This window comes from Galendromus occidentalis, unplaced genomic scaffold (genome assembly GCF_000255335.2).
Source record: "Galendromus occidentalis unplaced genomic scaffold, Mocc_1.1 scf7180000077448, whole genome shotgun sequence".
Lineage (NCBI taxonomy): Eukaryota > Metazoa > Arthropoda > Arachnida > Mesostigmata > Phytoseiidae > Galendromus > Galendromus occidentalis.
The window spans coordinates 660,840-675,390 of NW_003805436.1; the positions used below are offsets into that span (position 1 = coordinate 660,840).

A 14,551-nucleotide genomic window follows, 5' to 3' on the forward strand; every position below is an offset into this window, starting at 1 on the left:
TTTCTCTTCGCCGAGGATCTTCGAGATGGTCTCGGCACCCCGCCGCGGACTAGAGAGGATTCCAGTCTAGCTCATCTTTCGGGAATGCTCGAAACCTGCCCTGATATCGATCGCTGGAATCATGCGATTATTTAGATGAAGTCCGTCCTGAGAATCACGAGCCGAGCCAGAATCCACGCGAGATCCACGGAAGGCATCGAGCTCGGCTCTGAGGCTTGAAATTGGAACATGATGATTCCGGTGGATTCTCTGAAATTCTTCGGATCGTGTTGCATCGGCTAGGGATGGGACGTGTTTGTCAGAACAGAATGATCATCTGCAGAGCAGAGAGCGATTCGAGGCATCGACTTGGCATTTTTGCCCTCGTCCTATCCCTTAATCTCGTAGCTACGGTGTACGGGATGTTGTAAAAGACGGAATGATGAATTGACCGATCCGCTCGGGATGCATATTTCGGAGGCTAGCTGATCTCTTCCTGAGAATATTGGAAAGCGTCGGTGATTTCTGGTCGAAGGTTTGGGCTTATGAAGTCTCGAGGTGTACAATGTGGAATGATATAAGGAGCCACGTTTCCCTCAAGAGGGCAGGCCATATCTGCTGTGGAGTGCCACTTCGATGAATGGCGTGATGCTCTCGAAATGAACCGTGATTGCTCCGCCCGATTTATCGGGGAATTGCCCGGTCGAGAAGGCTCAAAGACTACTCGATCTCCGAATCTCGAACCGCTTCTCCGGATAGCGAGCTCCCGAAGCCTCGATACGGCTTCGATACCTGTCTTTCTGAATCCGGACACACAGACGGAATATCCGTCCGACCTCCTTCAGTTCGATCAATTCGATCGTGAACGGGTTCCGCGCTTCGAGGCGTCGCTTTGAGGCCCAAGATGGGGCTCGACGCCATGAAGAGCTGTCCGCTCTCACTCAGTCAGTCCCCCAAGCACTGTTGTTCGTGCTTGAAGAAGACTCCCAGGCACGCGCGTATGGCCACGACTCGATTCGCTTCGCCGACTTCACCCGCAACCAGATCAATCGATCAAGCGTCTTCCCCGGAGCAGAAGACACGGATCTGTGGTTCGGACTCGAGCTCGGAGCGGAGCATAAGTCTCGATTCTCGAAACACTTACTCACACGAAACTGAGCAATTTCCAAATTTTCGCCCTTGCAGAAACTGAAATCCCCACGAACACCACCTGAGCGCAAGACAAGGAATAGCGAGGAACGAGTGAGTTCAAGTCTGCGATCAAAATCATGAAACTAAGGATCCCGAATTCCAATGCGATAGAAGAAGAAACCACCAGGAGATCTCTACCTCGCGGATTGAAGGAACTCTGGGGTGATTTCGTTTTTTTCTTCTCTTCTCAGTGGATACCTCCGAGATGAAACCAGCAATGAAGCCTGACTACGCCTGCGCGTTGCCCGGCCAATCGAACATATCTCACCAAGAACAGCTGAGCATGTGGCAACAGGACTCCTACCTCAACGACGAAACCGACTCCGGGGTCGTGAGTGGAGCGTTGTCCGTCGCTACGCAGATGAACGATGATAATTGGGACGCCTTCGATTGGGAGACCAACTCCAATGGTCTCGGTTCCCAGTTCAGCGGCTCTGTTCCCATGGAGCAGAGCATGGATGTTGCGACCCAACAGATCAATCCACCCAGATCGCAGAGAGGTCGATCGACCATCTTCAATCAGACAATCGATGAGCAAATGGAAATTTCATCGAGCCAGTTCTCAGACCATGACGGTGTGAACTTGCAAATGATCTCCGACGTTCAAATGTTGTCGGGTCCTGCCTCGGAGCCCTCCCTCATTCCAGCTGCCAGGGCGCTCCCGGGTCTGGTGAAGCTCCTGAACGATGAGGATCAGGTGGTGGTGGCTCAGGCCACAGCTACTGTCCATCAGCTTTCGAACATGGACACTTCGGTCGACGTACTCATACAATACCCGCAGATGATCGCGTCGATTGTGAAGGCGTTCATGAACTCCAACGATCCAGAGACGACACGTTGCGCTGCGGGGGCTCTCCATAACTTCTCTCGAAAACGAGAAGGTCGCCAAGGCATTTTCGAGGCCGACGGCATACCCGCATTGGTGAAGCTGCTTTCATCGCCTCTGGAGGGTGTCGTGTTCTATGTCATCACAACCCTCCATAACTTGTTGCTCTACCAGGAAGGATCGAAAACCGCGGTCAGCATCGCCGGAGGCCTTCAGAAGATGGTGTGCCTGCTTCAGAGGAACAATCCGAAGTTCTTGACGATTGTCACCGACTGTTTGCAAATTCTCGCGTACGGAAACCAGGCTGCAAAATTGACCATCCTGGCATCGGGTGGTCCTTCCGAGTTGTTGAGGATCCTGAGAAGTTTCAACTACGAGAAGCTACTCTGGACCACCACGAGGGTCCTGAAGGTCAGTTAGTCTCGGAGCGGAGGCAGCTGTCATCTCAATTTCGTGATGAGCGCTTTGTGTAATTTGCCCTATACATACGTCTCGGAGTGCATCCGGGACTGATTTCTATTTTTGTATCGTAGGTTCTTTCGGTTTGTTCATCAAATAAACCGGCCATCATCGAAGCCGGAGGGATCGAAGTCTTGACTCAGCATCTAGGCAGTACGTCCAGTCGGCTGGTCATAAATTGCCTGTTCACAATCCGGAATCTCTCGGACGCCGCCATACCGCAGGTCAGTTCCGATATATATCAATAATAATAACCTTTGAATCCGCACTAATCGTCGCTTCCAATGATTAAATCAATCCTTGCGCTTGCAGTAAGTGAAAACTTGTGCCGATAATAAGGGACTCCTTCTCGCACGTGGCTCCCCTCGGGTTGAGCTCGTCGATTAGGAGTATGAGGGAGCTTGAGAAATAACTTTCCAATAACCCAGCTATCGGGACTCTCGGAGCTCCCCACCCGAATGAGAATCTAACCAACGATCTCGACCTCTTCAGGAGAACATCGAAGGGCTTCTGCATCAATTGGTGCGCCTGCTCACTTCGTCCAACGTGGACATCATCACGTGCGCTGCCGGCGCGCTCTCGAACCTCACCTGCAACAACCAGAGAAACAAGTCGATCGTGTTCCGCATCGGGGGATGCGAGGCCCTGCTGCAAACAGTTTATCACGCTGGAGATCGGGAAGAAATCACCGAGCCCGCTATTTGTTGTCTGAGACATCTGACCTGCCGGTACCCCGAGGCGGAGCTCGCTCAGCAAGTCGTTCGCAAATACCACGGCATTCAGACCATTGCGAAGCTTCTCCACGTCTCACGCTGGCCTTTAAAGAAAGCAATAATCGGACTCATTCGAAACCTCGCGTTGCATCAGGAAAATCATGTTCTTTTCCGGGAGCATAACTTGATGCACATGATGAAGGAGACGCTCGAGAGAGCATCGACGGAAGTGATGAACGGTGCTCAAAATTCGACGCCGCGGCCCGTACTCGAGGGCGTGAAGATGGTCGAGATCATCGACGCGATCCTAGGAGCGTTCCACATCCTTGCTAAGGATGCGGCCAACAGGCCCACTATAAGATCGTTGCACGCCGCTGTACTGTTAGTGCGACTCATGTATTGTGAGGTGGGTGGAGTTCGGGATGAGATATCAATATAATAACGGTACTTCGAGGGACACCCTGGACCAATGTATCACTCTTTTACAGATTGAGAACATAACACGGCTAGCGGCTCTAGTGCTGTGCGAGCTTTCGACAGATCGAGAGGGGGTCAACCATCTCGAGGAGGAAAGACTTTTAGCACCATTGCAAGAGCTCTCACGGTACCAAAATCAAGCTACAGGTGAGTTCAGCTCTTACATCCTTCGAATTTCGATCCTGAACTCAGAGGGGAATGTAATCAATCCCTCGGGTAGCATCCCCTCGGCGAATCCAGCTCTAGGAACTGCTGATTCAAGGGCCTGATTTTTTTATTACAGCGAATTATGCTGCGCACGTCATCGATGCCCGGAATCGCTTTAGAGCGCTTGAATCAAATTTCGGACAATCAAGATTCGGATTCAACTGACAGGGATCTGACTTATAGGGGAATGGAACGGTGGATCTTCGAACAAAATCGAAAACCGTTCATCGAAACACATTTTGCAAAATTGATCTGAAATTTCTAGCCATCCGAACCCGAGAGGTCCGAGTTCCGGAGCCACGTAATATTGACTTTAGGTAAGGAAATCAGGAAACAGCTGCCGTTCTCGCATCTTGGACCGCCCAAATATCCGCAACTTCCCAAGGGAGCTGTCATGGATGTATTTCACTTTTGAGCAGACTCTCATTGGAATTTTGAACTTTTGTCATTGAAAGTTTCACTAATTTTCTGAGATGTCTTCTTACGACGAATCGATCTCTCCTCTCCCGACTGTCAGAGAGGAGGGGGAAACCGATCTGCGTTTCACCAGAATGTATTCGATCTTGACCATGCCCGGGATTTGCAAAGAAGGGCTCATAAGCATATAGTTTTCGATAACGTCGAGTCTATAACTAGACTTACGCTCGAGGAACAATTATTTTCCTATTGACTTTTGACTTTACGGATTACATATCCCTTTGTGGAGGCATACATTAATTCCTACTCCTATGAAACACGATGAGTGGTGGAACAATTTCCCTTAGAATACGTAACTCTCGTGGCACTCGCAATTACGACGTTTTTGCGGCATTCAGCCTCCTCCTTCGACCACTGTTATCCGCTCCTCATTCGTCCCGAGCGATCAAAACCATGTTATTTCGATCTGTTTCATCGACCGGATGCTTGGTCCTGTAAGACGACCGGATCACCAAGTCCATTCACATGTTAGTACCTACCCCTTCTCGAGGGTCAAGCTAATGGTTCCTAGATACACCGCTCTCTGTACCTTCGCTATGCATGCCGCATAGCCACCTTTCCGTTTAAGCTCCTCGAAGTTGATTCTCGGGCAGGAGCTCATCGAGAAAATGTATAGAGACGATCGGGACAGGGTGCCTCTTGAACAATATCCTTCAAACGACTGTGCAAATACATACCAACTCTACAATAAACTTAGTTTTCCAATCAATTGAAAGAGTCTCGTAGCGAGCGGGCTTCTCCGCCGTAGCCACGACCCCAGAACGCCGGGCGTTAGGTCATTCAGATCCCACAGATTCCCCCGTCGAGCCTGATTCCGGACGGCGGGAGATCGTAGGCAGGCAGGATCAGAGGCCATTGCGGTAAACTGACAGCGGGAGCGTGTGGGCCGCGGGATTCCCTCCAGGTTTCTGTGAGTCGGAATCGCGAAGTATTCTCCGTTTCGCATCATCGATCCAATCCCATGTCTCTCCTCGATCCGAAGCTGGATCCCTTGGCGCCACTGGAATGAGTACACTTCGACTTCATGCATGGAATAGACCGTCCATTTCCGACGGAAAGACTACACCAAGCACCCATCTCCCCTGTCAAATGACGACGCGGGCCATCGCAGCCGTTATTGAGCGGCTCCGTCAAGCGAGAACGAGCAGGATTCAGTTCGGCGGCATCACGGAATTCCGCGTCTGGAATCACTTGGCCTCGGAACTCGAAAATTCGTCTGCGAGCACGTCTGCTATCGAGAGTAAATAAATCGCGCGATCCGCGCCGCCGCTGTCTCTTGTGTTCGTTTGGTCGCTTGCGGGGCGCCTCTCGACAACACGTGAACCGAGGAAGTTTCAGTTGTCCAATCGTACTGATGTTCACCGATCCTCGTTGAAGGGAATATCCCTTCTCCGGATTGTACCTCGATAAACTTCGCTGACCATGTACAGAATAGGGGGTCGTTTCCTCCAGAGCATCCGCTATGCCGGCCAGGGCCAGAATCAAAACCTTCAGAGCTCTCTTCGGAGGAACTGCTCGCGCGGGGTCGAGGGTTCTGAATTCTCCTTGTCGATGGAGTGTGGCAATAAGTGAGTGTCGTGATTGAGACCGACGCACGTGCCTGACGCGAGCTCTCCAATAGAAAAAAAAATCGAATGGAATACGGTACCGTATGACTATCCGCCATCGCCTCCGAATTGTGGGACTCTCCATGAGTAAAATCCATCGTTTTCTAATTTCTTCTCTTAAGAGATTTCGCTCTTCCCTACGATTCCAGTCAGAACCTGACTTTCAAAATGGGCCGTCTAGCGAAGTTCGCTGACGGAGCGGCTATCGCGCAGATGGGGGAGACTTCTGTTCTGGTCACTGCAGTAAGTGAGACTTCCCCAACCCGGAACAGTTTTATGCCGCTCTCGGTGAGTATTCCAACAAATCGGCCCTCGAATCCGATTCGATATTCTTCGACGCGATAAGTTGTCCTAATGAAAATGGAGCAGCTGTACCGAGTGTCTTACCCCTCTACCGATTGATATCTGCTAGAGGCATTATCTTACTCGTAAATAGAATCACCCGATTACGGCCTGGTCCGGTACTCGAACCTCGTCGGGCATCTAAGTGAAACATGCGTATCGGACCCAACCTCATCGTTGAAAGCGTCATTTACGGCGAAGGAACGCGTTTAGTTATACGGAGCGCGGGCCCAGGGGCGTGGGTTCGAATCCCAGGATCGATGTTTTTTTCCCGCCGAATATTACGAATTCCTATCGTTTTGTTCCTCCTGTCTCACAAATCGATTTTCCTCAACTTGATGATAGCAGAGCAAAATTCCAGGTCGACTACAGGCAAAAAGCTGCAGCGGCCGGCCGAATCCCCACGAACCACTTACGGCGCGAGCTCGGACCCACCGACTTTGAGATTCTCACCAGCAGAAGCATCGGTGAGAATTCGGGCATGATTCTTATCCATGATGACGAAATAACTCCTCAAGAATGGGGGTATAATATGTATACAGAAGAGAAGCTTCCCATCGTCCGATTCCTCTGATTTCTCCACAGATCGTTCCCTTCGGCCGATGTTCCCTGCCGGTTACCATTATGAGACTCAGCTCGTGTGCAACCTCCTGGCCGTCGATGGCCTGAACGACCCGGACGTAATCGCCATAAATGCCGCCTCGGCGGCTCTCTGCGTCTCCGACATTCCATTCAACGGTCCTGTCGGAGCCTGCAGGGTGGCTTTCATCGACGGAAAAGCGGTTCCCCATCCAACCCGACGACAAATGGCCAGCAGTTCCTTGGACCTTATCGTGTCCGGCGTTAAACACAGTAAAATCGTCATGTTGGAGGCGAGTGCGGACAACTTGTGCGTCCAGGATTTCATGCAATCCGTGAAGGTTGGGATGAAGGAGGTCTCGAAAATCGTCCAAACGATCGAGGATTTCGCAAGAACTCACGGGAAACCAAAGCGCGAAGTCGCGGCGTACTTCGTACCTTCCCAAGAGATGATCTCCATGGCAGAGACGTTGTCCAGAGATCAGGTCTATGAAGTACTCACAGACTTCTCCCATGATAAATTGTCCAGAGATAGAGCTCTCAGCGTCGTCAGAGAGACAGCGCTGGTGAAACTCACAGTAAGTGATCTGGTCGTCTTATGAGACGGAGTCAACCGGAAAACGGACGCGGAATTTCTCCGACAATAATACTAAATCGACATGGGAATCGGCCTCGCCCTTACGTCAGGAACGTCGTTTGTATGAGTCAAGAGCCGGAGTATCTCAGAAATGTTTCCTCGTTTCTGACTCGCAGGAAGCGTTCCCGGAGGCAGATAACTTCATTCTGCAGGAATCCCTCAAAGCTGTCGTGAAGAAAGTCTTCAGTGATCTCGCTCTCGATGAGGAGCAACGCATGGACGGCCGGAAACTCAACGACATCCGAAACATATATTGTGAGACTAATCTGTTCGAGCCTCTGCACGGGTCGGCTCTGTTCCAACGAGGCCAGACGCAAGTCATGTGCACCGTGAGCTTCGATTCGCCGCACAGCTCTCTCCGACAGTTGGACCCAGTGTCGCAGCTGTTAGAGTGAGTTTCCCAATGAAATTGTCCCGATACTTGACTTTTGTGACCGATGAAACGACGACCCGAACCCCGCCTATGGGGAACGTATGGTACCAGGCCGGAACTATTTCGGGTTCCTCGTTTCGCCTGTTCCTGAAACTAACCGTGTGTTTGTATTTTTACAGCGGCAATAAGGAGAAAAACTTCATGTTACACTACGAGTTCCCCCCGTATGCGACGAACGAAACCGGGCGTTCCGGACGTATCGGAAGACGAGAACTGGGTCATGGGAACCTCGCGGAGAGAGCTCTCAAGCCTCTTGTCCCCAAAGACTTTCCTTTCACGATTCGGCTCACATCCGAAGTTCTCGAATCCAATGGATCATCGAGCATGGCGGCAGTCTGCGGCGGGACTCTCGCACTACTGGACGCTGGAGTTGAGTTGGAAGGCTCAGCCGCAGGAATAGCCATGGGTTTGATTTCTGAGAGCGACCCCGAGGATCCGAAACACTTCAAGAGATATAAAATCCTCACCGATATTTTGGTATGTCCGACAGGGATGTTTGCCCCAATAGAGTTTCCCTTCCGGTTCCTTCGACGGTCGGAAACCGTAGCTTTGTCCGAGGATCAGGTTCTGTTTTTCCGCTAGGGTATCGAGGATTTCCTCGGAGAGATGGATTTCAAGATTGCGGGCAGCTCGAAGAAAATAACAGCTCTCCAGGCCGACGTGAAGATTCCCGGTCTGCCGATTAGGGTGGTTATGGAAACGATAAGCGAGGGGATCCAAGGAACGAACGAAATATTGAAAACGATGCGAAAAACCATTCCCAAAGCTCGATCGAAGAAGAAAGACAATTGGCCAGTGGTTGAGAAGTTTGAAGTCCCGGCGCACAAACGAAGTCAGCTCGTTGGACTCGCTGGAAGGAATCTGAGGAAGATAACCGCAGAAACCGGTGTGACCCTTGTTCCTCTCGACGACAACGCGTTCGACGTGTTCGCTCCGAATCAGGCAAGAGTCTCCATTTTCCCGGAATTTTCCCTCAATTGTATTCACATATTCAAAAGTCTCCGTGAATCGCTCCGTGACGATCCTGAGTGTTTCGCAGACGGCGTTGTTGGAAGCCAAGGAGATGATGAACTCGGTTTTGGCCGAAAGTCGGGAGCCCACGCTCGAGTTCGGTGGCGTGTACACCGCAAAAATTGTAGAAGTTCGCGAATCCGGTGTCATGATCCAGCTGTACCCCAATATGACGCCGACGCTCTTGCACAACTCGCAGCTCGATCAGAGAAAAGTGAGTTTCCGCCTCGAAGCCAATCATGAATGCCGTGTATTCGTCTGGCCGCTCGCCATACATTCCCCAGGAAACGTATACAGCGATGAACTCTCAAACGTTTCTCCAGGTGAATCATCCATCAGCTTTGGGCTTGACGGTGGGTCAAGAAATCCGGGTGAAATACTACGGGAGAGATCCCGTCTCCGGCCACATGCGAGTCTCTCGGAAGGTCCTCCAAGCTACGCCGTCGACGGTCCTGCGCAATCACATGTCAGATAGTAAATCGACTCCTGACAAAAGCTGAGCCTGAACTCTTCCGGTTGCCACACCTCTCCTTGTTCAAATTCCCCTGCCGAAGTTTCTATGCCATAAAATGGAGTTTTTCCCAGACGGGTCTTTTCATTGGAAATGTTTCCGGAGAATTTCCGGAAAGCTGGGAGAAGAGGAACCCCTCAATCTGATTGTACGTTGGGTCCTCGTGGGTCCCGAACTTCTTGTTCGTAACACGGATGGCCCTCGACCGTTTGAAGTTTCATCCGACATCAGAGGATCCGCTCAGACATGTTCGGAAAACACTCTCATCTCCATTTATTAGCATAAAATGGTAACTTAAACCTCATTCGAAGGAGGAAGATGTGTTTTTGGGAGCTCAGGGCGGACGGGGTGGCAAGTGGTATTCTGGAAGGGGGGTGAGGGGATATTAAGACCATGGTCAGAAATCAAGTCTAAAAATACATCAGGCGCCGGAGTCGGATTCAGAGAGCTTTCCTTCATACACTCCAATCCAGTCGCTACTCGATGAATTCTCGATCAAACCTCGGGAGTAACAATCGTGTTTGGGAAGAGAATGGCTCAAGTGTTTGAGTTCGAAGGGCAAGTTTCCTCTCGTATCTCCTCATGTACTCCACCATGAGGGAGCTCGCCCTCCGTGAGATCAGGAGCTCGGGCCCCGGATTGCGCCCTCTCCAACGGTAACGCAGATCAACAGAATGCTTACGGCGACGCTGCTACTCTGGCTGGTCTAGGCCGGCAACACCCGAGACGTCCGGGCCGAGCTGAACAAATAGTGCATCGCATGTTTTTTTAAAAATCGGATCGGAAAATCTCGACTGTGCTCGGACCCTCGATCGTCTGTTGCCACCAGCCTCTAAACACGCTCTTGGACGCATCGTAAACTCTCGTCACAAAACAGCGCAACAATAATTCCTACAATAGCTCAATACATTGATGTATGTATAAACACTTCGAGAGAAAGCGACTGGCGAAACGGTAGGTTTTTCCTCTCGTCCTACGTCTAACTTAATAAGACCGGTCGCTCTCCCTCTTCTCGCTCCATAAGTCGTGCATTGGTACAGCAAGAATTCTTGTGACGGCATTCATAATATGTACTTGTAGCGGTAAGCGCTCCATAAATTGTATTCAAGTGTTTCACACTTACGCACACGATCACGTCAAAGCCGTCTGCCATCGAGTGACTAGAGCGACCTGGCGTTTGACGGTACGCCTCCAATACGAAAATAGATCACAATCGTTTACATTGAAGTCGCAATAAAGATACCTAAATAGTGGTAATAGTCGCGGTAGAGATAGTCGCCATGACTATCGCAGACGATAATAGCTTTGACGTAATGATAAGTTACAGGAGTAATAATAAGTACGTTGATGATTGCTGCGTCGGAATCAATCGTCGCTGTAGTGGTGAGGTAGACGGACCACCGGTCTACCGAACAACTAAAACTCGAATCACGAATCGGTCAACGTCTCGCTCGAGAAGCCTGCTTCACTTCTGATCTATCTCGATTTTCGTTTCACTCCGCCCGTGAACCTCGGCGGAGGGCTTAAAACAAATACATCTGCTGGTGGGGTTTTCCGTTGCCTGAGTCTGAGGAAGAGCTTGGGATTGATTGTACGACGGTGGTGCGTCCGTGACGACATCAGCGCAATCCGTCGTCGCCGTTTTATCGTAGCCCATCTTCGGATTGAAGCTCGGACACCAGGTCTGATTGTAAAGGGACCATCTGCAAGAGTTTGCGTCGTAAAACACCGGTACGGAGGAGGGGCGGCAGGCTGATGTGGGAAGGAGACTCGATAGCTGCAGCGGGTAGATGGGTATATTTTTTCTCTTGAAGAAATCGAGCTCTCCGCGCCTCACTCACTTTGAAGTGGAATGGGGTAAATTTTTGTTCCGCACGACGCTGTCGTAGTCCGGTGGCGGTTCGTCTTCCACTCTGTCTGGAGCCGTTGGAAGATTTGTTGAGTTGTCTACGCAAGCCTCCGGGTTGGAGAGGTTCGGGTGTGCCATTGTGTCCCAGAGGATCCCCGTTGTGATCAGGATGAAAATACCTGCGAATCGTATCCGATGAGTCGTGACAAACATGCACGAGTGTGAACGAGCTCCCCGGACGTTTTTACGAGAATTTCTCCCGGAACGGATTTCAACGTCTGATGGGGAGCCAAAATGCAGCTCGAATAACGCGAATTATAATAGTCTTCGTGGGTGCTCGTTTCTGACTCTAGCGATATCCGGGGAATATTCCCACTCACCCGATACTACTGTGATGAATGCCCATCCCTTGAGTTGAGTGAGGAAACCAACGAAACCGCCCACTGTGAGGATCCCTCCCAACAGGAAGGCGATGTAAAACAGAATTCTACGTTTTCTGTCGCTCAATTTTTCCAGCGAGTAGATAAGGCAGCCCATGATGCACTGAAACAAGGAATACGGTCAGTGAAAATGGTGTTTGTATGATCCTCACGCCGGATAGGGGCCCGAACGCCCAAAACTCCCCGATCGCGAGCTCAAAGTTTCATTCCACAGCATGCTCGTGACGCCTGACCGAGGAGTTTCCCCACGAGGAAGACGTCCTCCCGTCCTCATCGGTGTATCCGGAGCAAAGTATCGCAATCGAGATGCAACTCGCAAACCCTCTAGGAAGAGTCATTCAGTGGGTCTTGGGGCCGAGAGTGAATCGTTTTCCAGCAGACACCATCCATCAGTCTCGTTCACTTTCGCACCGATACATTTCTTCTCGATAGTTGATCTCTAGATCTTTTGGCTTACAAGAAATCGAGGGAGGCTTTTCCGCGCCATTAGCGGAGTTCGCACGCAACGCTTTCTGCTCATGCCGGAGCACGTCCGAACGATCTGACGTCTGAGAAGAGTTTAGAACTAATTCAAGTGTCATCAAGGGCAACACCGAATATGGGCTGACCTTCTGCGGTCAAGGTCGATCTCAGAGCTACCCTCAGACGTCGAGAGACCCGCAGTGTCTACAATGAATGACGTGTCTCTCCCGACTGTCTACAGCGGCGCTTTGTTGCTCTTGGGAACTTGAACTGGAACTTGGCTGTCCAGAACTCTCTGTGTCAAGGTGAGACCGCACCTGTGAATAGTCTCGGGACGATGCCGGAGCGAGCGGACTCGAGCCCAGCCGCCGACCGCAGACAGCGAGCAAGATGCTGATTCCCTCCAATGGCTCGGGCTCCACCGGACCCGCAGCACAGACATCCAAGAATCAAGTCGAGGCCAAACGAGACCATTCTGTAACGTTCGAGAGCGCCTCCGCTGGATTGTCCGAAGGATCTGACATAACCTCCTTATGAGCGACTCCGGTTGAGCAGCAATCAATGTTCTTTCCTCGCTGACCTTTCAGTATCCAAGAATAGACTCGCTCCTCCGGAGATTTCCCGCTGCTTCCAGACAAACTCATCTTAGTCTTGAGCACTTCTCGGCAGTTCTCGGCAATCGTTAGCACGGATAATCAGCCCAGGATCTCGACAGGGTCCGCGCCGAGTCCCACGGAGTCCTCCGTATCCCGGAACAAGTTGCCTTCTGTTCGCTTCCGCACCGAAAGGTCGTCACGCACACACGGGCGGATCTACCCATCAGAAAGCCGGCTCGTGCCAACTCGTTGCGACTTCCACACTCTTTCGTAGCGACGGATCCGTAGGAACCCTCAGCTATTGCTCTGAAGCGAGTGAGCAACTCGCTCGGAATGACTTTTCCGAACCGATTGCCGGTCGCCAGCGTTTTCCAGCTCACTGATCAGGATCCCCCGACCAGTAAGAAGCTATCGCAGAGCGACGTCCACGCCAGTGCCAATTTGTCGCTCTGTGCGACTTTTGTCGTGAGTCTTTGTTCGGAATCTGATTTCTGAATACAGATTTGGCACCGGTCCGGACAAGGAAACGAATTCTCCTGCTCAATTCAAACTCTCTTATGCGTGGAGGTTTCCTCCGACATCTCGAACGTGCCTCAAATATAGCGAGAATCACGAATCGGGAACACTGTCTTGAGCATCGCGAATCAATTCCATTAGACCCGAACACTTGCTCACGGCGCGACATGAGTTAGCAGCGGGAATTCCCGCGTGATGTTCCCCCATCTGCTTTCCGCGGGTCCCCATCCCACGAGCGAAAATCCTTCAAACATGTATTCATGTAGTAATGCTAAAAACTGATAAACTGTCGTCTCCCACGCTAGCCGGCTCGTTCAGAGTCAGGTGACGTGGATTTATGTCTACACGAAGTGTAATTGTGTTATGTAAGCGGAGCATGCATTGCGAGTTGCGTGAGGGATTGACGGCTCCTTATTGGCTCATTTACTGGGTCTAATGTAGTCCTGCGTCAGCGCGTCGAAGTGTGACAACGCGGGCAGCTAAAGCATGCGGTAGCCGCTAAAAGCTGCACTCATCTCCTGCACTTAGAAAGGTACCATGTGCTTTGCAGTTTCCCCGAACACTCCCTTCCGAAGGATCTCGCGTGAGCGGCCGCATCGAAATGGGAGCTCACCGCGAAATTCGGAATGATCTCCCAGGACTGCAAGTCCGGTGGGAATCACCACAAGGCAAATGTCTTGTCGATTGATCATTATTCTCCGAATTCCCCGTTCGGTGTTCAGGATTTTTCGCGGAAGCACTCGCGAGAAGCAGATTATCAGACACGCAGACTGCAACTAAGACCTGGCCTCGATTACGACACCGATGTCGTCGAGACGTAGATACGGAACGCGTCGATGGTTTCGCGTCTCATCTGAAACGTCTAGCATGACGGCGCACATCAGAAACATGTTTCAGTGCGGTCTCTTTACAGCACGCTGATTCGTTCAGCGTTCAGCAGACCTGACATGGGAACAAATCGGAGTGACGGTTCGTTTCTCTGAACGATGAGCATTAGGACCGCCATCATGATGTCCACGGTGCCCACGTTCCTCTTGTAGACCGAAACTCTAGATTCTGAAGCCTCGGGGAGAGAGCGGAGAGCTGCTACCACTCAAAAGATTCTCTAACTCTCCGGGAAAACTCCAATCATACCGCAAGAGTGTCGTTCTCCTTTGGTCCAATGATCGAATGCACTTCTCCGAGACAACTCGAAGACCTCAACAACCTCACGACAGTCTCCGAGTTCTTGAGAACCAT

At 51.2% G+C, this 14,551-nt stretch overlaps 2 protein-coding genes and 1 pseudogene across 2 annotated transcripts; 2 read left to right on the plus strand and 1 right to left on the minus strand.

The window, feature by feature from the left end:
• The first annotated feature begins 1,382 nt into the window (after positions 1–1,382).
• On the plus strand, positions 1,383–4,282 carry LOC100901308 (armadillo segment polarity protein). Its single transcript, XM_003743587.2, has 5 exons — positions 1,383–2,407; positions 2,530–2,679; positions 2,948–3,574; positions 3,657–3,792; positions 3,929–4,282. Exons 1-5 carry the CDS (start codon positions 1,388–1,390, stop codon positions 4,015–4,017), a joined length of 2,022 nt encoding a protein of 673 aa, XP_003743635.1. The 5' UTR covers positions 1,383–1,387; the 3' UTR covers positions 4,018–4,282.
• Positions 4,283–5,751: 1,469 nt separating this feature from the next.
• PNPase (polyribonucleotide nucleotidyltransferase 1) lies at positions 5,752–9,438 on the plus strand. The gene is made up of 9 exons (XM_003743588.2): positions 5,752–5,897; positions 6,086–6,224; positions 6,640–6,745; positions 6,864–7,435; positions 7,611–7,885; positions 8,047–8,404; positions 8,510–8,869; positions 8,967–9,152; positions 9,262–9,438. Exons 1-9 carry the CDS (start codon positions 5,752–5,754, stop codon positions 9,436–9,438), a joined length of 2,319 nt encoding a protein of 772 aa, XP_003743636.2.
• A 1,476-nt stretch (positions 9,439–10,914) lies between these two features.
• Positions 10,915–14,551, minus strand: LOC114828241 (uncharacterized; annotated as a pseudogene).